A 21,182-nucleotide genomic window follows, 5' to 3' on the forward strand; every position below is an offset into this window, starting at 1 on the left:
GCTGTACAGACAAAGAGTACAGACACACAGTGCAGACAGGCTGTAAAGACAGGCAGACAGAACAGAGAGTTAGTACAGACAGGTAGCATGAACAAACAGTACAGACAGACAGACAAATGAACAATCTTGATGTTGCTACCCTGAAAACTGTATCACCGATGAACCACCAAATTAACACTTCATTTTTGTTTTCTAGAGGACATGTTGTCATAGAAATGTATCTGGCTAAAAGATGAGCAACTGTTTATGACCGTTTTTATGTCCCCAATCAGAGTGGATTAAAGGAAAATGTAACTCAGATGATGCCCCTAAAGAGTAAAATATACTATAATAATATGATGTTACATTTAATAGTTTTATTGAACACAACTTACTGTCACAATAAATTCCCTGGGTGGAAAACAGTCAACAAAGACGTTTTCTAGAATATCAAAAGTAATTTAGTCTACCACTGCTGATGTTGCTACGTTAATGGAATACAGCGCTATAACGCCAGGTTGGTCGGTTACTTCCCATGGGGGTCAAGTAAAATGACTAAAATGTCCAATAAATTAACAATATGAGCGCTACAGGTTTGCTGTCTTATTCATGGACTCACATCGCCTCCTGGTGGTCAAGACTTAGCAATTACGTCACTGGAGAATGGTGTCGCTATGCTGGTTCAAACCCAGATATCTTGGTGATGGTTTGAACCTAGGAACCTTTGGATTGGTTTATAGAGAGCTGGTTTAAACCCAAGTCATTTGGTCCGCTGTTTAGTTTTTACATCACCAGAAGACTAAGAAAGTGTTATATCAAGTTTATATTTAGATCCTTATGAACATGTTTGTTTATGGAACTTCCATAAAAATGTTCTCTTCGAAACCGGTTTCGCCATAGTTATCAGTCTCTATCTCCTCTATCTGGTACCATATATTACCATTTATTTTACTTATTGACCGGGGCTTACTCTAACTGTCGGTCTGCGGTTGGCCAATTACAGCTCAGATGCACAGATGTGTTACCATGGTTATTCATGAAGCGAGCAGGTCGCGGAAGCCAGTAGTCTATTTGCGCATTTCAGCAAACAAGTAAATAACGAGGAGGTTATTGACTTTTAGCTAAACGGGAATGACATGTCAAGTACGCGTTACCGAGGAAACGGCCTTGGTCTCCCGAGAGCTACCAGAGTTATTTTCAGGCTGGATTGAATGAAATGGTCTACCGAAGAGTCAACCGGAGAAAACAACTCAGTTAAATTAATTGGTCCGTCGGATAGAGAACCTTACACGGCCAACCTAAATCGACGTTTTAATTTCAATGAATTTAAAATAAATAGCTCGCAAATACTTAACCTACCTGCGTAATGGGTGCGCGGAAATTGATATTTTATTGGTCCGAGGAAAGGCATAGCCTATTCGCTTGACGAGACGGATTTGAATATACACAAACAGTGAGTAGATCTATTAAGATATATATATTAGTAATAATATATAAAGTAGAAAACTCTCGTAAGACCCCTGTGAATGGCCGAAATACCTATAGGTGCCAAAGTAAACACCTGCATAAACGTGAGATAAAACATTTGAAGCGATGATGTGTGTTGACATCTTATCATTCCGTTTTTGTTTACCATTCGTTTTGCTGCCATCCTAGTGAAATAAATGTAAGATATTTAAATGTATTTCTGCTTAAAACATCTGATACTATTTATGTGCAATACCAAACCTGTTGATTTTTACAGCATTAAAAAAACAATGAAATAAAAAAATATTATTAGAAGTATTTTTATCTGTCAGATGGAGAAATATGAAAAGCTGTCCAAGATCGGAGAGGGTTCGTATGGAGTGGTATTTAAATGCAGACACAGAGAAACTGGACAAATCTTCGCCATTAAAAAGTTTGTTGAATCGGAGGACGACCCAGTCATCAAGAAAATAGCACTGAGGGAAATACGCATGCTGAAGGTAAAAGAAGAACCCCATGCTTTTACACACACACACACACACACACACACACACAAACACAAACACATAAACTTATCCCAGCTCTTATGCCTAATCCTAAAACTAAGCCATAATGTAATAATTGTGCTAGTTTAAACTAAGCCTTAAACTAAGCCTTAAACTAGCATAATTTTGGACTTCTGGTTCTGATTAGATAAACCAAAACACACCACACACACATGCCTGCATGCTTTACTGTACATGTGAGAACGTGTTTGGGATCACAAATGATTTGTGTCCTTACCAGTTATGATTTGCCATTGGTTACTATACTAGTGTGGACATCTGGCCTCACTGTATAGTAGTGTACACACACACACACACACACACACACAAACACGCACACACGACCGTTCTGTGTGTTTCTCCGTACAGCAGCTGAAGCACAATAACTTGGTGAATCTCCTGGAGGTGTTCAGGAGGAAGCGGCGACTCCACCTGGTCTTTGAGTTCTGTGAGCAGACGGTCCTAAACGAGCTGGACAAACACCCCAGAGGGTATGTTTAACTCCATGGCATCACTTCCTTATAGGCTCTTTCAGCATAAAAGGATTTTATAGACACCCCTGGGCACTGCATCAACTCCACGGTGTCACTCACTTATAGGCCCTTTCAGCATATAATGATTTTATAGACACCTCTGGGCACTGCATTAACTCCACAGCATCACTTCCTTATACTGGTGTGGCATCATGATTTGATTACTCTTGTGATGGTTACGTGCACGAGTAGACCCGTGCACTAAGGCACCTCCTCATTAATTCAAGACGCCCCTACACCCCTGGGTTCAGTCCCAGTGTGTATCGGATCCGGTGCTGTCAAGGCTAAGTATGCTTGGCTAAGCAAAGTCATGGCACTCCTGCATCTGTCAGGGGGTATGTAATTACCAATAAGGCACAAGTGGTGTGGTATGTGGCCCATGGACTGTGGCTAAGAATAGTCCTTAGAAAATGTTATGTTGATGAAGAACTAAAGCAATGAAATGTTCTACAAATTGGAATACCTCACTCTTGGTTTGATTTGGCTAAGTTAAGTACAGTTATTATACTAACTGTATTGTATAGTATTTAAAGGCACACTGTAGAATCATGCGTCTAACATTAACAAGACTGAATTTAAACAATAACATGACTTGTCCTTCCCTACCAAAGAGACCGGTATGATTTTAACTAGTCCAGAGTGGTTTAGGATGCGAAGCATTGTACTGCGCGTATCTAAAGCGTGTCTGAGGAGACTGCCAGTCAATAAACAAACCGACGAGAACGTTTCTGTGGGGAATATCTCTGTCACTCGCAACAATTTTGTAGAAAGAATATTTGAAACGTTAACTTAACATTAACTGCAGTGCAGATGTCTTCTGGTAATTTATGTTTGTGTTTATGCTATTAGTACAGTAAAAATCCTACATAACCTCCTTTAATAATTCTAATGGAAAAAGCTTACCTAAACCGCTTAAACATTTCTTGCAGTCAACATGCACTACTCATAAAAAATATTTCAAAGGTTTATTACTCAGCATGATGTCTTAAAGCAGTGGTTTGTTCATCCAGTTTCTCAATAGGCTGGGTGGTGCCCTGTTGGTCTGATCGAAAAACATGTTCACACTTTATCCCAGCACCAGCTTGGCACACTTAAAACCCAACCACATTCTTTCCAAACGCTGTTAGAATGTTTTTTCTCGCATGAAATAGAGTTATCTCAGCACAAAGTGAGGTATAGACAACCCAACACTGGGAAGACTAAACAGCCTGGCACTCAACACATTGCGGTCAGCTGCTAAAAAAACATGGGAAGGCTTCTGAGTTGATCTGACCTTCTCACACTGAGCAGCAAGTATGACAGAACTTCCCCGGGTCAATTAGTGACCAGTCACTTCAAAGACCTCACCATGTAACCCAGTAGTTACCTGGTGTCTCGGTTAGTCTGACCATTCAGCCCACTGGCAGACTGAGGGGGAAGAGTGGGGAGAAAGAGATTATGGGCGAGGGAGAGAGGAGGCGTGAGAGGTGGAGGGAGCCAGAGAAAGAAGGAAAATGTCAAGGATAATGGAGCGAAAGTGTCTGTGCTGGCATGTTTTAACTCTTAAGTTCTCCCACCTTTTCCAGAAAAAGAGCTAAAACACATTTACACACACACACACACACACACACACACACACACACACACACACACTTCGTTCCCAGCACACAGTCTGTATTATGTAGTGTGAAGAGGAAGTTTCACACTCAGATGAGCCACAAAGCCTCCACCCTCACTGTCTCACTGCAGTTCCTTTACCCCGAAGGCTCTGCAGTAGAAACTCTAGCTGCCCCGAAAACAAAAGCTGTGGTTGCTAGGAGCTAACGCCGTACTGTTACCAGGGTAATGGCAAGCTGTCAGTAGCAGCCTTTGTAAAGGGATCTGAAGACGTGCAACAAAGATTAGAGATGCAAGGTCTGCAGTTCTAATTGAACCCACCTATCAATCACTGAACAGATCAGCTGAACTAATTGGTCACTTTATACGATTGATTAACTTCAGCACACTAGCTCTGTGAACACACCAGGTATGTGAACACACCAGGGTTATAAACACACCCGGTCTCTGAACACACCCGGTCTCTGAACACACCCGGTCTCTGAACACAACCGGTGTCTGAACACAACCGTTCTCTTAACACACCAAGGTTTTTGAACACACCCGTTCTTTGAACGCACCAGGTCTCTGAAAATACCAGGTGTTTTAGAAGGCTACCTCCTTCTAAAAGGAGGTTGGGTGGAGGAGCGGAGTTGGGAACCCTGAGGTGTTTTCTCCTGTCCTCTACTAGGGTCCCAGAGGCGCAGCTGAAGAGCATCGTGTGGCAAACGCTACAGGCCGTCAACTTCTGCCACAAACACAACGTTAGTTTGTTTTAGTCCTATGTGATTCCTATGTGTGTAATATGAAGCATTCCTATCTCACTCAGTATGTGTTGTTTTATAGCTTTATTGATAGTGAGTGTGTGTGTGTTGCAGTGTATCCATCGTGATGTGAAGCCAGAGAACATCCTCATCACCAAAACAGGGGTCATCAAGCTCTGTGACTTTGGGTTTGCCAGGATTCTTAGTAGGTTACACGTACCGACAACACACAAACACACACAACGGATCCCCTTTAGGTGATTTTAGTGTTCTCTGTTTTTCTAATGACTCATTCAACAAGGAGCCTGAAGCTATCAGCTGCTGCTTGGTATTCCTCACTTTCACAACAAGGGGAATGTTGTAGGGAGGGAGATGGCAGGTGAGGGGAGGAGTTGGGAGGTGAGGGGAGGAGTTGGTAGGTGAGGGGAGCCTGTTGGCGATTCAGTCTGGTAGCCAGTCTGTCAGTTACTAAACAGTAACATGCATTAGTGATATGTTGTCAGTCAGTGACTATACATTAACATGCAATAGTGATGTTGTCAGTCAGTTACTAAACATGAACATGCATTAGTGATGTTGTCAGTCAGTTACTATACATTAACTTGTATTAGTGATGTTGTTAGTCAGTTATAGGTTAACATGTAATAGTGATATGATGTCAGTCAGTTACTACACGTTAACATGTATTAGTGATATGATGTCAGCCAGTTACTACACGTTAACATGTAATAGTGATATGATGTCAGCCAGTTACTACACGTTAACATATAATAGTGATATGATGTCAGCCAGTTACTACACATTAACATATAATAGTGATATGATGTCAGCCAGTTACTACACGTTAACATGTAATAGTGATATGGTTTCAGTCAGTTACTACACGTTAACATGTTATAGTGATATGATGTCAGTCAGTTACTACACGTTAACATGTAATAGTGATATGATGTCAGTCAGTTACTACACGTTAACATGTAATAGTGATATGATGTCAGTCAGTTACTACACGTTAACATGTAATAGTGATATGATGTCAGTCAGTTACTACACGTTAACATGTAATAGTGATATGGTTTCAGTCAGTTACTACACGTTAACATGTAATAGTGATATGTTGTCAGTCAGTTACTACACGTTAACATGTTATAGTGATATGATGTCAGTCAGTTACTACACATTAACATATAATAGTGATATGATGTCAGCCAGTTACTACACGTTAACATGTAATAGTGATATGGTTTCAGTCAGTTACTACACGTTAACATGTAATAGTGATATGATGTCAGTCAGTTACTACACGTTAAAATGTAATAGTGATATGGTTTCAGTCAGTTACTACACGTTAACATGTAATAGTGATATGATGTCAGTCAGTTACTACACGTTAAAATGTAATAGTGATATGGTTTCAGTCAGTTACTACACGTTAACATGTAATAGTGATATGATGTCAGTCAGTTACTACACGTTAACATGTAATAGTGATATGATGTCAGTCAGTTACTACACGTTAACATGTAATAGTGATATGATGTCAGTCAGTTACTACACGTTAACATGTAATAGTGATATGATGTCAGTCAGTTACTACACGTTAACATGTAATAGTGATATGATGTCAGTCAGTTACTACACGTTAACATGTAATAGTGATATGGTTTCAGTCAGTTACTACACGTTAACATGTAATAGTGATATGTTGTCAGTCAGTTACTACACGTTAACATGTTATAGTGATATGATGTCAGTCAGTTACTACACATTAACATATAATAGTGATATGATGTCAGCCAGTTACTACACGTTAACATGTAATAGTGATATGGTTTCAGTCAGTTACTACACGTTAACATGTAATAGTGATATGATGTCAGTCAGTTACTACACGTTAAAATGTAATAGTGATATGGTTTCAGTCAGTTACTACACGTTAACATGTAATAGTGATATGATGTCAGTCAGTTACTACACGTTAAAATGTAATAGTGATATGGTTTCAGTCAGTTACTACTCGTTAACATGTAATAGTGATATGATGTCAGTCAGTTACTACACGTTAACATGTAATAGTGATATGATGTCAGTCAGTTACTACACGTTAACATGTAATAGTGATATGATGTCAGTCAGTTACTACACGTTAACATGTAATAGTGATATGATGTCAGTCAGTTACTACACGTTAACATGTAATAGTGACATGATGTCAGTCAGTTACTACACGTTAACATGTAATAGTGATATGATGTCAGTCAGTTACTACACGTTAACATGTTATAGTGATATGATGTCAGTCAGTTACTACACGTTAACATGTAATAGTGATATGATGTCAGTCAGTTACTACATGTTAACATGTAATAGTGATATGATGTCAGTCAGTTACTACACGTTAACATGTAATAGTGATATGATGTCAGTCAGTTACTACACGTTAACATGTAATAGTGATATGGTTTCAGTCAGTTACTACACGTTAACATGTAATAGTGATATGTTGTCAGTCAGTTACTACACGTTAACATGTTATAGTGATATGATGTCAGTCAGTTACTACACATTAACATATAATAGTGATATGATGTCAGCCAGTTACTACACGTTAACATGTAATAGTGATATGGTTTCAGTCAGTTACTACACGTTAACATGTAATAGTGATATGATGTCAGTCAGTTACTACACGTTAAAATGTAATAGTGATATGGTTTCAGTCAGTTACTACACGTTAACATGTAATAGTGATATGATGTCAGTCAGTTACTACACGTTAAAATGTAATAGTGATATGGTTTCAGTCAGTTACTACTCGTTAACATGTAATAGTGATATGATGTCAGTCAGTTACTACACGTTAACATGTAATAGTGATATGATGTCAGTCAGTTACTACACGTTAACATGTAATAGTGATATGATGTCAGTCAGTTACTACACGTTAACATGTAATAGTGATATGATGTCAGTCAGTTACTACACGTTAACATGTAATAGTGACATGATGTCAGTCAGTTACTACACGTTAACATGTAATAGTGATATGATGTCAGTCAGTTACTACACGTTAACATGTAATAGTGATATGATGTCAGTCAGTTACTACACGTTAACATGTTATAGTGATATGATGTCAGTCAGTTACTACACGTTAACATGTAATAGTGATATGATGTCAGTCAGTTACTACACGTTAACATGTAATAGTGATATGATGTCAGTCAGTTACTACACGTTAACATGTAATAGTGATATGATGTCAGTCAGTTACTACACGTTAACATGTAATAGTGATATGGTTTCAGTCAGTTACTACACGTTAACATGTAATAGTGATATGTTGTCAGTCAGTTACTACACGTTAACATGTTATAGTGATATGATGTCAGTCAGTTACTACTCGTTAACATGTAATAGTGATATGATGTCAGTCAGTTACTACACGTTAACATGTAATAGTGATATGGTTTCAGTCAGTTACTACACGTTAACATGTAATAGTGATATGTTGTCAGTCAGTTACTACACGTTAACATGTTATAGTGATATGATGTCAGTCAGTTACTACACGTTAACATGTAATAGTGATATGGTTTCAGTCAGTTACTACACGTTAACATGTTATAGTGATATGATGTCAGTCAGTTACTACACGTTAACATGTAATAGTGATATGATGTCAGTCAGTTACTACACGTTAACATGTAATAGTGATATGTTGTCAGTCATTCAGCAGGTGTGTTAAGTGCACATGCTATTTTCTTTGTGTGTGTCCAGCCGGGCCCGGTGATGACTACACAGACTATGTGGCAACCCGGTGGTACCGCGCCCCGGAGCTCCTGGTGGGCGACACTCAGTACGGCCCGGCCGTGGACATCTGGGCTTTGGGCTGTGTGTTTGCTGAGCTGCTCCACGGAAACCCTCTGTGGCCTGGTCGCTCCGACGTCGACCAGCTCTACCTGATCAGACGCACTCTAGGTATTTTATTTGGCAGGTTGTGTTGGTAATGGACACCTGAGCACAACCGAATGGTGAGAGCTGCAGACACTCAACGTTCAAAGTCTGTTCAACTTTGTCTGTCTTTTTTTATTTGTGGATTTATATACAGTTTAAGATTCATGCAACAAACACCATACAATAATATTTTTTTTATTAATTATTATTGTGCTGTGTACTGCATGTCCTGTTTAACCTATATCGGTTGGCATAGACAGACATGGGGAGTTTAGAAACCTCAACAATTGGTAGAAAACGGGTTGGCTGTTTTGCTGTCTGCTCTCTCTGCTGACCTCCATTGTCACCCAATCAGGTGACCTGATCCCCCGCCACCAACAGGTGTTCCGATCCAACGTGTTCTTCAGCGGAGTCAGCATCCCTGAGCCTGATATAACAGTACTGAACCACCCTACACCTCACTAGAACTAAAACTGTAACTATATAACAGTACTGAACCACGCTACACCTCACTAGACCTAACACTGTAACTATATAACAGTACTGAACCACGCTACACCTCACTAGAACTAACACTGTAACTATATAACAGTACTGAACCACGCTACACCTCACTAAAACTAACACTGTAACTATATAACAGTACTGAACCACGCTACACCTCACTAGAACTAACACTGTAACTATAAAACAGTACTGAACCACGCTACAGCTCACTAGAACTAACACTGTAACTGTATTCAACGTGATGAAGTGTTGTAGGACTCTATTGGCCAGACACTACGGAGAAAAGATTACCTTGTTCAGTATCAGGCAAGCATCATGTCAGTGTTTTTCGGCCATGTCCTTCATTGTCCTGCACTCTGTTGGCTTGTAGGAGCCTTTGGAGAAGCTCTTCCTCGGCATGTCACCCAACGCCCTGACTGTCATGAAGGTCTGTGGGACCGTAGCATCTTGTGCTGATCTGGCTGATCCATTCATTTATGAATTAGTGTAACTGATAAATTTTTGAGGTACACTCTTCATTTCAACCTCCATGGAGGACTGACAGCGTGCTCTTCCCTGTGTTGTGCCTAGTCCTGTTTGGTGATGGACCCATCGCTGCGTCTCTCCTGTGAGGGCCTGTTGGAGTTGCCCTACTTCCTGGAAGAGGGCGGAGCTAGCTGGGGTCGTGAGGGGGACCGCCTCGGGAGACGCCATGACAACAAAAACTCCAGACGACGACAGATTGGGGTGAGAGACAGGCAGACAGGTTGGGAGACAGACAGGGTTATGTGGGAAGCAGACAGAGTGGGAGACAGACAGGGTTCTGTGGGAGGCAGACAGGATGGGAGACAGACAGGCTTCTGTGGGAGACAGACAGGATGGGAGACAGACAGGCTTCTGTGGTAGGCAGACAGGGTGGGAGACAGACAGGGTTCTGTGGGAGACAGACAGGCTTCTGTGGGAGACAGACAGGATGAGAGACAGACAGGCTTCTGTGGGAGACAGACAGCCTGAGGTGAAGGGTTTATGCCCCGGGTAATTATTTGCGGACCTAGGCTAGCTAGTATCTGAGTATTGAGTATAAGTAACTTGTGTTCTAAAGACTTCAGATTGCTACCTTGGAACCCAAATTCAAATCTTATATTTCTGTAAAGGAAAGAATTGTTAACTACTGTGATTAAAAAAGGCATGTTCTGTCTGTCCTCTGACCGAATACCTTCTAACATCTGTCTGTCTGTATGTAAATATGTCTGTCCTTCCAGCCCCAGTACCTTCCTCAGCTGCCCAGCAACAACATCTCTCCTGCTCCAGAGACCAAGAAACAGAACAAACATAAATACACAGACCATCACCTACCCAACATCTGAGAGAGAAGCAGAGAAAGAGAGGCATGGAATGGAGAAGGGAAAGGAAAGAGAGAAATAGAAGGAGCATCCAGACTGTCTACCTTTAACTTGCTGTAGTAGCTTTTGAGGAAAAACTGGATACTGTTAGAGGCTGATGTATAGAATTAACTAAAAATGATTTGCACTAAGCTGGTTTTTGCACCAACCTTATGTTCTAGAATGTTAAGAGAATTTTAGAACTGCAGTAACTGTTACGACTGGTGTGCCTCGTCTGCCCATCCTTGTATGTAAATGCGCTAGTCTATAGAGATACTCAGTTTTCAGATAACAATAATAGAATATGTAATTATAGAATGGTCAGCAAAATGATGTCATAACCTGTGTTGAAGTGATGCTGTACCACATTTGTCTCATTGTAGCCAGGGGTTTATAAAGTAGTGCTCACAAGCCCAGAAATGAATGTAGTCGTTTGTTTTGTATCACGGTTGTGTGTTACTGTAGAGGACGCAATGATCGATCTGTGTCAGCTGTCAGCTGTGAAAGCACCATGGTTGTGTTGAAAAATACTTTGAAAAATTGGAAAAATGAACCCGGAAAATTAGGGAAGCACTGTGGGACTTTTTCTGACTGCTCACTCACTGCTTCCCCTGTCGATAACTTTCTGTAAAGTCAATTCTTGGAGAGCGTGTTTTAGCAGAATATGGTACTTCTAAAATTTTTTGTTTCAAATCATAATTCCTCGCGGACAGACTATGTAAACAGAGATTGTAATATAGATCTGTCATGAAACTATGTAAACGGGTTGTAATATAGATCTGTCATGAACTTGTGTAAACAGAGATTGTAATGTAGATCTGGGAAGTGAGATAACAGGCAGTGTTAGTTCTGGTGTGTTGAACTGGGTCCAGTCCTTGTCATCTCTCATCTAACCAAATTTTATTTCTAATATAAGGCTTTGGCGTGAAATCCACAACCAGTTTATTAGCCTGTACTGTGCCGAAGTCTAAAGTCTGACTGATAACTGTTCAGGATCCAATTTTAGGCTTAAAAAAAGAATGCAGCTGTATGTTTTGCAGTCAAGACAATTTAGAGTTGTAATGATAATTGTCAAGGTCAATAGTATTTACATGCTAATTTAGAGGCAGCAGATGGGTGTTTTCCATACTTTATGAATAACTCCAGAAATGTGTGTTATATAACAATATGTCCAGTGATAAATGGTACAGCGGGAATCATCAGACCTGGCTCAGTTTGACAGACCCCTGTGGTTTTCTTTAGTGGAAATAGCTAGTAAAGGATGAAATACCTATTTTTGAACTGACTCACTGAAAAATCTTGTGTGGGGGTTTCTGTGTGAATGCTTTATTCCCTTATCATTTATTTGCCTTTCACTTGTGGAAGCATTAATATTTTCTCAGAGATAGCCTGCTGGAAAAAAACTTGGCTATTAAAAGCATCCACAATGGAATTCCAGCACTGTCAGTTGTGCTAGTGAGGAGGAGGCACTGTTCAGGGTTTCTACAGGTTTACAGAGTTTGGCTTAATTCCCATTATAACCCGACAATTTAAATAGCAGTCAGACTTAGTTCTGACAAGTTGTATACACAAGTTTTCAGTCAAACTGAAGCTGTTTTTCTTCTTGTAGCCCATGCCACATTTATTTTATGAATTGCATCACATATGACAGAAGTGAGCCAGTGAATTACATCTGTATAAGATCGCATTGAGAAACACATCACAGCAGCATTCTTAACCTAGTGCAGTAACAGCTGACCCACACAACATAACATCTCAATCAGGGCCGGACGTTGTTCTGTAAAGTATGATTTGTTTGACAAAATTGATTTGCAGGCCAGAAAAGGATCATTTGCTACATCCTTAATAATTTGCTACATTCTTTCAATCTAGTTATAGAGGTATAATTTGATTGAGAAGGCAGCAGTAAGGCCATTGGAAGGAGTTGTTAAAGAAAACACGCTGTCCTGAACAAATACCCAACAACTTGAGTGCCTGACAAGACAACTCCCTGATTTCACTCCTGTAATAAAGTTATGTGTCTTATGTTTTATTGTCTTACAATATTTATCTTTTATTTAGCTGTAAATACTACTAACATATTAACAGTGCTTATGCGGTAAATATATTGTATAGTAATGTATTTCCATCTGATTAAGAGATGAATATCTTTAGCCAGTGAAAGAGTAAAACTAAATAATTCTCAAAACAAAATACTTGAGAGAAAGGCAAGACATTTTATAATGACTAACCCAACCCTCCCCGGGCCTCCTGGGTGACAGCTTGTTTGACCGATGGGCCTCATCGCATTACGCTGGCCTGAATCTATTGAATACATTACAGGACTTTCTGGTTCACTCTATATTTAGAAGGGGCGCTGCGGGTACACTGCCATTCAAAAGTCTAGGGTCACTAAGAAATGTCCTTGTTTTCGAAAGAAAAGCCAATTTTCTGTCCATTAAAATCACATCAAATTGATCAGAAATACAGTGTAGACATTGTTAATGTTGTAAATGACTACTGTAGCTGGAAACAGCTGATTTTCAATGGAAAACAAAAGCCATTTACAACATTATCAATGTCGGCACTGTATTCCTGATCAGTTTAATTTCAAGTTATTTTAATGGACAAACATTTAGCTTTTCTTTTGTAGACAAGGACAGTGAGCCCACACTTCTGAATGGTAGTGTACATGATTTACACATTGAAATGGGAGCAGAAAACCAAATGGAAGCCACAGTTTTTCTGTGGTGCAGTTGCAGTTGCAGTTCCCTTCCTGGTCAGAAGGGAGAGACAACTAGCTGACTCAAATAACCTGAGGTTTGGCAGGTAGCAGCTACCACTGTGTTATGGGGGTGTGTTGAAGAAGATTGAATATGCATAGTTTCTATGCTTGTCAAGTACACTTGTCAGATTTGCCTATGTATTGGTGCTGAAGTTGCTGTAACCTTGACAACTGCACATGGGCATGACCATGTCAGTGCCGTGGTTACAATGCGTCGCTGATCAAACATGCTGATAAAAGGTCTGCTGATCAAGATTGGATCTAGATTTTTATAAGCTATTTGGGTTTAGACTGTAGCCTCTCATTATTGAGACATCAGTTCAAATTAAACTTCAGGGGTTCCTGTTTCTTACTAATGGCCAACCAAGGAACTTTATGGTGACACTGCTAGTGAGGGACCAGTCACAAAAATGGGGATATCCCTAGAAAATAAAGATGTCTGGTCACTTTGATTTTGATGGCCAGCCCTTTGTAATAATTATACAGAATTATAAAATGTATTTATAAAGCAATAGTCATTTCTTTATTCATAGCATGTTTAATAAAAGTCCTTATTAACCAATTACTAATCATTAGTTAAATGTTTTTCTGTGGTGTCTTCTAAAGTGAGGGCGATTTTACTCCATTAATATTTAATATGTTTTTAAATAAGCATACGTTTCTGTTGTAATGTCTGAAAAATACTCTTGCGGACTTGGTGATGCTTGCAAATGTTTTTATTTGGAAAATGTAACGTATCGTCAAAACCTCCTGACAAAGGTCTTTGACCTGAATGTTGCATTTTTCATTAAATAATAACACTTCATCACAAGTGTGCTAGAGTCTCTCTATTTTTCTTCTAATGTTTTTCCTTCTCGCACCTGGTCAGTCCACTACAAATGCACGATTGGCTCATTTTTGACATCTGCTGTAGTATCAACCAATGGCATGCCAGTTTTTTTGGAAATTGCACTCACACCGTAAATATTTAGCTCACCGTTTAGATGAAAAGTAAATGTATAACATTTGACTAACTATAAGTAAATGGTATATAACGGATGTACAGTAAACATCTCATTCATGGAAATGAATATCAATCATTATCAAATACTTAATAAAACGGAATGACTAGGTTGCTAAGAAAAGTTATTTATTAATTATTAATACCATATTTGCAAACTTTACAAATTCCATATAGTTACTGTAAATTGATACCAACATTTTTTTACTTGCAATTACTGTTTGTAAAGTGCTCTTGAAGAGAGAATCTTAAAAAAAAAAACTACAGTGTAAATGTCCAAACCCCCACTGTACTTTTAAACAGACGGGCTACAGTATATTGCATGAAAACACAATTGTAAAACCACTTTGAAATCGGCTTAACCCAAGCCGATCAGGTGCACTAGTGTCATCTAATTCAGGAGCCACTGATGACGCAACCAATGGTCCAGCAACATGTGTTCACCCTCCTGTTGTCTTTTGGTGGAGACCAATTCCATCAGATTTCAGTTAAGGTCAACATGTCCAGCCAGCTTCTGCAGAAGCCTGCAGAACTATAGGAAGCCGTTTTACAGACACTCTGTGTCCATTAAAGTGTGTGCGTGTGTGTGTGTGTGTGTGTGTGTGTTTGTGTGTCTGTGTGTGTACTCACATTGTCCCCTTTTTCTGTAGGTTAAGCTTTGTGCTCACTTTGACAAGTCATTGACCTCTTGAGAACAACACCACTGGTACAAATAAATAATTTGTTCCATTGCAGATTTGACGCAACTTTACAACTCCTGCATTTGTAATTAAGAAAATCCACATACTTTAAAATTGCCAGGGTGCCCTTATGGGGAATTGTTTTGTCTCTAAAGGAAAATCTGGGCTATTGACAACCAATTACCAAAAACCAATAACCAAAACAGAATAAGCTGAAATAAAACCAGTTTCAGGCTTTGTTGAATATAGAAAATATATATTTACCTGAATGTGTGCTCTCTGGTCTCTCATTCCAACAGAAGAACTATGATTGTAGCTCACATATATGAGCTGGGCCTACACAAGGGAAATAACTATTCTGGGACTACACAAGGGAAATAAATATTCTGGGCCTAAACAAGGGAAATAAATATTCTGGGCCAGCAAAAATGAAATACATATTCTGGGCCAGCAAAAGAGAAATAAATATTCTGGCTAACAGGCTAACCAGTAAAGGTGAAGCCAAGCAAGTCAACTATGTAATGCCTGGGGGGGAAAAGAAGATCTGTATCTTGGTAACACACTTATAAGTGAGTATTTGCTATAAAAAAGGGTGTGCACTATGTTATATTTTGTAATATAGTATTTTTTATTGTTATTATATACAAAGCACAGGTGATTTACTAATGTATTACTAGTCTTGTTGAATAAAAAAAGTACAAAATGTATAATTTATCTTGATGCAGTGCTCGTGTTTACACAAAGCCGACAGAACTTCCTGGTTAGGGTTGTTACCATGCCAATAACACAGAAAAAACACCTGTTCTATCGCAGGAAAATAGCTGGTCATGTTTAGAAAGGATACAGTGAATCAGTTCACTTCAAAAGTACTTTGTTTTGCTAAACCCTTCTTGTAAACCCAACATTAATATCTAACCATGTTGATTCTAGTAACCTGCAATCAAAATGTCAAACAACACATGATAAAAGCTGTATCTTTGCTAGTCAAATCCAAAAGATGAGATTACTGTGCAACAGACATAGTTAATCATGTTAAGATCAATAAAACAGTGGGATTCATTAGCTAACACATAAAACTAGGTATGGTAATCAAACCGTGTAATAATCTATACAAAGGTACAGGTTAAAAGAATATACAATTAGCATATTAGACCAAATTGTTCACATCCTGGTTATGTACGTTTATGGTTTTAGCATTACCCAGACAGATTTGTTTTACACAAGTTTGGCTTGGAATAACCATACTAGTGGTAGGTGACAGACTTACCAAAAACCCCAGACCAATCTGCCTTTAAAAGTTTTAAATATTCTGGTTTAAGGGGGTCCACAGAACAATATCACACGTGTGCTGCAGCATGGATTCGAATCTGCTCCTCTCCTTTTTCGGGTGTTTATTTTCAGCAAAAATCTTCTATCTTTCCCCTCTTTCTTGTCCAATTAAGAATAAAATACGGAAATATATCTAATATATATATATATATATATATATATATATATATATATAACTATTTAAAATGTCCAATCCATTTCATGATGAGATCAGCATTTTGACTGGATCTAAAGAAAAAGCAACCCACCACTGCTCATACAAGCAAGTTAGCCAAAGAAGTCCAGGAAGGAACTGGCAAAAAAAGAAATCCCAACAGTAAATTAATGCAAAGAAACTGAATATCCCTTTGAATGTCACTACAGACAGGACCTCTCTAAAGGTTTTACTGCTCCTGTAGTGTAAAAACATTTACCAGCAGATCCTATCTATATACTGGAATCAGCAGATTCCATCTATCAGTCCTAATCAATAGATTCTATTCCTCATCCGTCATCTACAGATCCTATCTATCAGCCCTAATCAATAGATCCTATTCCTCATCCGTCATCTACAGATCCTATCTATCAGCCCTAATCAATAGATCCTATTTCTCAATGGTCATCTACAGATCCTGTCTGTTAACAGTGGTCAGCACATGTTTACTACCATCCAACAGATCACATCAGATTACAACATGACCTCTCAAAACGCAAACCCTCCGCAGTCGAAGGCGTCGAAGTCAGAGTCTCCTCCCTCAAAGTCGAAGCTGTTGAAGTGTGGGGGGTTGTCCACGTCCTGACTGCAGTGATATGAGGCCCCCGTGCCCGCCCCCAGCTCAGAAAAGCCCCCTGTCACTGCGCCGTGACCCAGGGGGGGATCCAGGCTGGGGGGCCGGGAGGTCAGCGGAGACGAAGGGGAGCAGGACTGGATGTAACCCAAGGCCGAGGAGGCGGCCGCCCCTCCCATCAGCAGACACACCGCCCTGACTGCCCGCGCGTCGCTGCTGTTACCGTGGCGAAGGCAGTCAGAAGTACGGTGGGGCGGAGGTACGGATGCCGCGCTCCGCATGGACCGCACGGATGGTCTGTGTCCGCCGGCTAGACACACACACACACACAGATGAAGGTACTATATCCAGTATGTCTAACTGATGAAGGTACTATATCCAGTATGTCTAACTGATGAAGGTACTATATCCAGTATGTCTAACAGATGAAGGTACTATATCCAGTATGTGTAACAGATGAAGGTACTATATCCAGTGTGTGTAACTGATTAAGGTACTATATCCAGTATGTGTAACAGATGAAGTTACTATATCCAGTGTGTGTAACAGATGAAGGTACTATATCCAGTGTGTGTAACAGATGAAGGTACTATATCCAGTGTGTGTAACAGATGAAGGTACTATATCCAGTATGTGTAACAGATGAAGGTACTATATCCAGTGTGTGTAACAGATGAAGGTACTATATCCAGTGTGTGTGACAGGTTGGACCAGGTTAGGTTCACTGACCCATGCTGTTGTTTCTGAACGACCCTGCCCGGGAGGCTGAGGGGGTGGTGGTGGGTGTTCCATTCGGAGTGGGGGTGGGGGTGACTGTGGGGGTCAAGTTGCCGATGGTCAGCAGTGGCAAGGTGGGGTCCTTGTTGGTGGGCGTGTCAGGTTGGGGGTCCCTGTCAGTGATATGGGCGGTCAGCGCGGGGGTCAGACTCTGTTGTCTTTGCAGGAGGGCGGCTGACATCACTCCCTAGTCAAGAAACAGGAGGTATACCACCATCGTAACCCTACCCCAGGATATAAGTAATAGCACTTTTAATTTTAGTTTTTATTTAGGTGACCAAATAGGGCCGGAGACAGATGGACAGAATATATACAGGCCTCGTGTTGTTCAACAGATTCCAATCACAAGGGTTCATAAAATAACCCATCACCCACACTAACTGCAGTCATAAGCAAAACGTAAGAGATGGCAGTCATTCTAAATGTCAATGTTTATCACATTGTGTGGCGTAAGAACACTGACTCACCTCTCTCACCTTCCTGATGAGTTTCAGCCAGAGACTGTGGAAAACAAACAGAGACTAACATAACCAGGCACTAGCTGAGATGTGCCGTCTGTTGTAGTACGATTTCATTTAAGATTATAGGTTATACCGTTGAAGCACCTTTTGACCCAGGTGTGGTGCCCTTCATAATAGTATGTGACATTGTAAAAACACACATTTTGTCATTTGAAAATGTGGGTACAACTATCTATCATTTGAATTAATAGTTTATACAACCAGTACTATTACTACAACTATTACTACAACTACTAGTACTGTGAGTACTCCTATGACGATTATCACACCTACTATGTCTATGAGTAAAACTACTAACTCTACTACTAAAACTACTGCTATGAAAACCACCACTACTTCCACAAATATTACTATTACTACTACTTTATTGCTATTACTACTCTTATAAAAACAAAAACTACCTCTACCACCACCAACATAACTACTACCACATTACTAATACTAACTTGCAGTCTTCTGGGCTGTCTGCCAGTAGTAACAGAAACTTGTCCTGGGGCAGAATGAGGGCGAAGCAACAGTCTCTCCGCCCCCCGGGGGGGAGCCGGGGCAGGTCGAGTATCTCCTTGCCCTCCACGATGGCCTCACAGTTCCACTGCAGCGCCACCACCTGGTCAGGAGGACTCTCTGCATCACGACACACTCTCAGGCAGCCTTCTACTGTCAGCACCAGGTAGCGCTCCTTCCACTGCTTAAACAGCTTAAAACCACCTGGAGGCAGCAGAGGGGAGGAAGTCCAGAATGAGAATGAGAGAACCAGTCTGGTAAATCAAACTTTAACACCACAGCCTTATGGCAGAGCAGGGAGCTCTGGATAGACTGTGTGTGGATGAGGTTGATTGCTGTAACATTTCTGTGCTGCTGTCAGGCCAAGTGTAGTGATGGATGAATGGATGGATGGAAGGATGGATGGATGGATGGAAGGATGGATGGAAGATATTATTGTGATGGAGGAGGAGATTTCCTGCTTTTTATATCTGGGATTATTTGTGTGAAACAGGTGGATTATCCTGGAGGGGTTGAGGATTACGAATGATTACAGAGACATACAGAGCCACAGCACAAACACGAGTTTCCCTGCTAGAAATGCAACCAGTATTTCAACCAGTCATTAAGTGGGTGGTTTACCTCTCTTCTTTTTATTTTGCATCAAAGTATAGAGAGCATTACATTTTATGCCCCAACCAGCAATCAAAATTTAACCAACTATTTTAATTCTTCTCTACATCAGGAATTAGAACTATCTACTTCAGTTAAAGTATCAATAAATAGCTGACTAATCATGACCAATACCAGTCCTTTTTTTTAAATTTGTATTTAGGTATACTTTATAAATGGTTCAGATGTCGTTGTAATGCACATACTGTTGGTAATTTGTTTACAGATACGTAATAAACGGTTATAAATAGGTTGAAATGCAATAATTTGAAGATAATCTCTGGTTGAGTTATTGTCCTATAGGTCAGGGTTTGGCACAAACTGAAGGCAGTAAATAGGTCAATTGAAATCGCTGTTCTATATCTAAAAAAACAATGAACTGAAAGGTAAAAAACAATTTCTTTAATTGATATTTGAACATTTCACATGTTTACAATCCAATAACTGAATTGACGGCTCCAGGTGGTATTGATGTATAAGAGTTGCATTCTTACCATATTTCCTGAGGAAGCCTCTGTGAATTCCTCCTTTAGACATCTCTGCTGTCAGAATAACATCAACAATAAGAGAAATATGGAACTAGTGAGTGGATGAGAGGAAGAAATTGAGCGGGGGAGAGAGAGAGAGCGGAGGAGAGTGAATGCAGAGTGTTAAGTAGAAAAGGCAGATAGAGAGAGCTGGATAAATAGTTTTAACTAGAGAAATGGAGTGAGTGAGAGAGAGAATGAGGGAGGGGAAGAGATGAAATAATTGGGGCAGAGAGGGAGGAAAAATCTGAGGGAAAGAGGGAAATAAAATGGGGGGGGGCTAGAGAGAGCAAGAGAGTGAGCGGGTGAAAGTAAGAGAGGGATTTAGAGGGGTTTTAATCCGCTGCCAGGCAGTGAGTAAGTGATGGATGAGGAGGGATGAGGGTTTGCCCTAAATCACCCCTCAGAACAGATCCCCATGACAGGAGACCTAAAATATAATCATCATAGTGATACTTTATCCTGACAGGAAGCACCTCCACCTCCTGTTGCACAGCTGGAACAGGACAGATGGTCCATTGAATTCCTCCTCCCTGTCGCTCTTCTCCCCGTTCTTCCTTCCTGTCCCTTTTCCCTTTATCGCTGTCCTTCCTTCCTGTCTCTGTCCCTCCTCTCTCTCCTGTTTGTCCCTGTCACTCTTCTCACTGTCTCTCACTCCTGTCCCTCTCCCTTTTTTTGCTGACCCTCCTTCCTGTCTGTCTCTCCTTCCTGTCCCTGTCACTCTTCTCTCTCCTCTCTTTCCCTTTCCTTCTTCTCTCTGTCTCATTCCAGTCCTTCTTCTCTCTGTCTCTCATTCCAGTCCTTCTTCTCTCTGTCTCTCATTCCTGTCCCTCTTCTCTCTGTCTCTCATTCCTGTCCTTCTCTCTGTCTCTCATTCCAGTCCTTTTTCTCTCTGTCTCTCATTCCAGTCCTTCTTCTCTCTGTCTCTCATTCCAGTCCTTCTTCTCTCTGTCTCTCATTCCTGTCCCTCTTCT

General features: G+C 40.3%; 2 protein-coding genes across 8 annotated transcripts; one reads left to right on the forward strand and one right to left on the reverse strand.

Annotated features, from left to right (window-relative positions):
• The first annotated feature begins 958 nt into the window (after window positions 1-958).
• LOC105027027 (cyclin-dependent kinase-like 1) lies at window positions 959-12,695 on the forward strand. 7 transcript variants are annotated; one of them, XM_010898902.3, is made up of 11 exons: window positions 960-1,432; window positions 1,636-1,645; window positions 1,760-1,946; window positions 2,361-2,482; window positions 4,791-4,863; window positions 4,978-5,068; window positions 8,644-8,844; window positions 9,176-9,258; window positions 9,698-9,754; window positions 9,898-10,053; window positions 10,569-12,695. In XM_010898902.3, exons 3-11 carry the CDS (start codon window positions 1,779-1,781, stop codon window positions 10,671-10,673), a joined length of 1,056 nt encoding a protein of 351 aa, XP_010897204.2. In that variant the 5' UTR covers window positions 960-1,432; window positions 1,636-1,645; window positions 1,760-1,778; the 3' UTR covers window positions 10,674-12,695. The 7 variants fall into 7 exon arrangements, with proteins under 7 accessions (XP_019907869.2, XP_010897204.2, XP_010897201.2 ...); XM_010898899.3 differs by having other exon boundaries at window positions 1,779-1,946; XM_020052310.2 differs by lacking the exon at window positions 1,636-1,645 and having other exon boundaries at window positions 959-1,432; window positions 1,779-1,946; window positions 2,364-2,482.
• Window positions 12,696-15,741: 3,046 nt separating this feature from the next.
• LOC105027025 lies at window positions 15,742-20,397 on the reverse strand. The gene is made up of 5 exons (XM_029123210.2): window positions 20,176-20,397; window positions 18,973-19,234; window positions 18,473-18,506; window positions 17,958-18,192; window positions 15,742-17,538 (listed from the first exon to the last, which is right to left on the reverse strand). The coding sequence occupies exons 1-5, from the start codon at window positions 20,216-20,218 to the stop codon at window positions 17,144-17,146; spliced, it is 969 nt and encodes a 322-aa protein (XP_028979043.1). The 5' UTR covers window positions 20,219-20,397; the 3' UTR covers window positions 15,742-17,143.
• Between the last annotated feature and the right edge of the window lie 785 nt (window positions 20,398-21,182).

The sequence above is a fragment of the Esox lucius genome, chromosome 1 (genome assembly GCF_011004845.1).
Source record: "Esox lucius isolate fEsoLuc1 chromosome 1, fEsoLuc1.pri, whole genome shotgun sequence".
Taxonomy (NCBI): domain Eukaryota; kingdom Metazoa; phylum Chordata; class Actinopteri; order Esociformes; family Esocidae; genus Esox; species Esox lucius.

Bases quoted from the DNA above. Each gene is read 5' to 3' on its own strand.
- LOC105027025 (XM_029123210.2), bottom strand. From the start codon at position 20,218: ATGTCTAAAGGAGGAATTCACAGAGGCTTCCTCAGGAAATATG. The intron at 18,507-18,972 runs GTTAGTATTAGT...TGTTTTCCACAG, and splicing joins GACAGCCCAGAAGACTGCAA to TCTCTGGCTGAAACTCATCA. The intron at 18,193-18,472 runs GTGAGTCAGTGT...TTTCTTGACTAG, and splicing joins TCATCAGGAAGGTGAGAGAG to GGAGTGATGTCAGCCGCCCT.
- LOC105027027 (XM_010898902.3), top strand. From the start codon at position 1,779: ATGGAGAAATATGAAAAGCTGTCCAAGATCGGAGAGGGTTCGTATGGA. The intron at 2,483-4,790 runs GTATGTTTAACT...GTCCTCTACTAG, and splicing joins CTGGACAAACACCCCAGAGG to GGTCCCAGAGGCGCAGCTGA. The intron at 9,755-9,897 runs GTCTGTGGGACC...TGTTGTGCCTAG, and splicing joins ACGCCCTGACTGTCATGAAG to TCCTGTTTGGTGATGGACCC.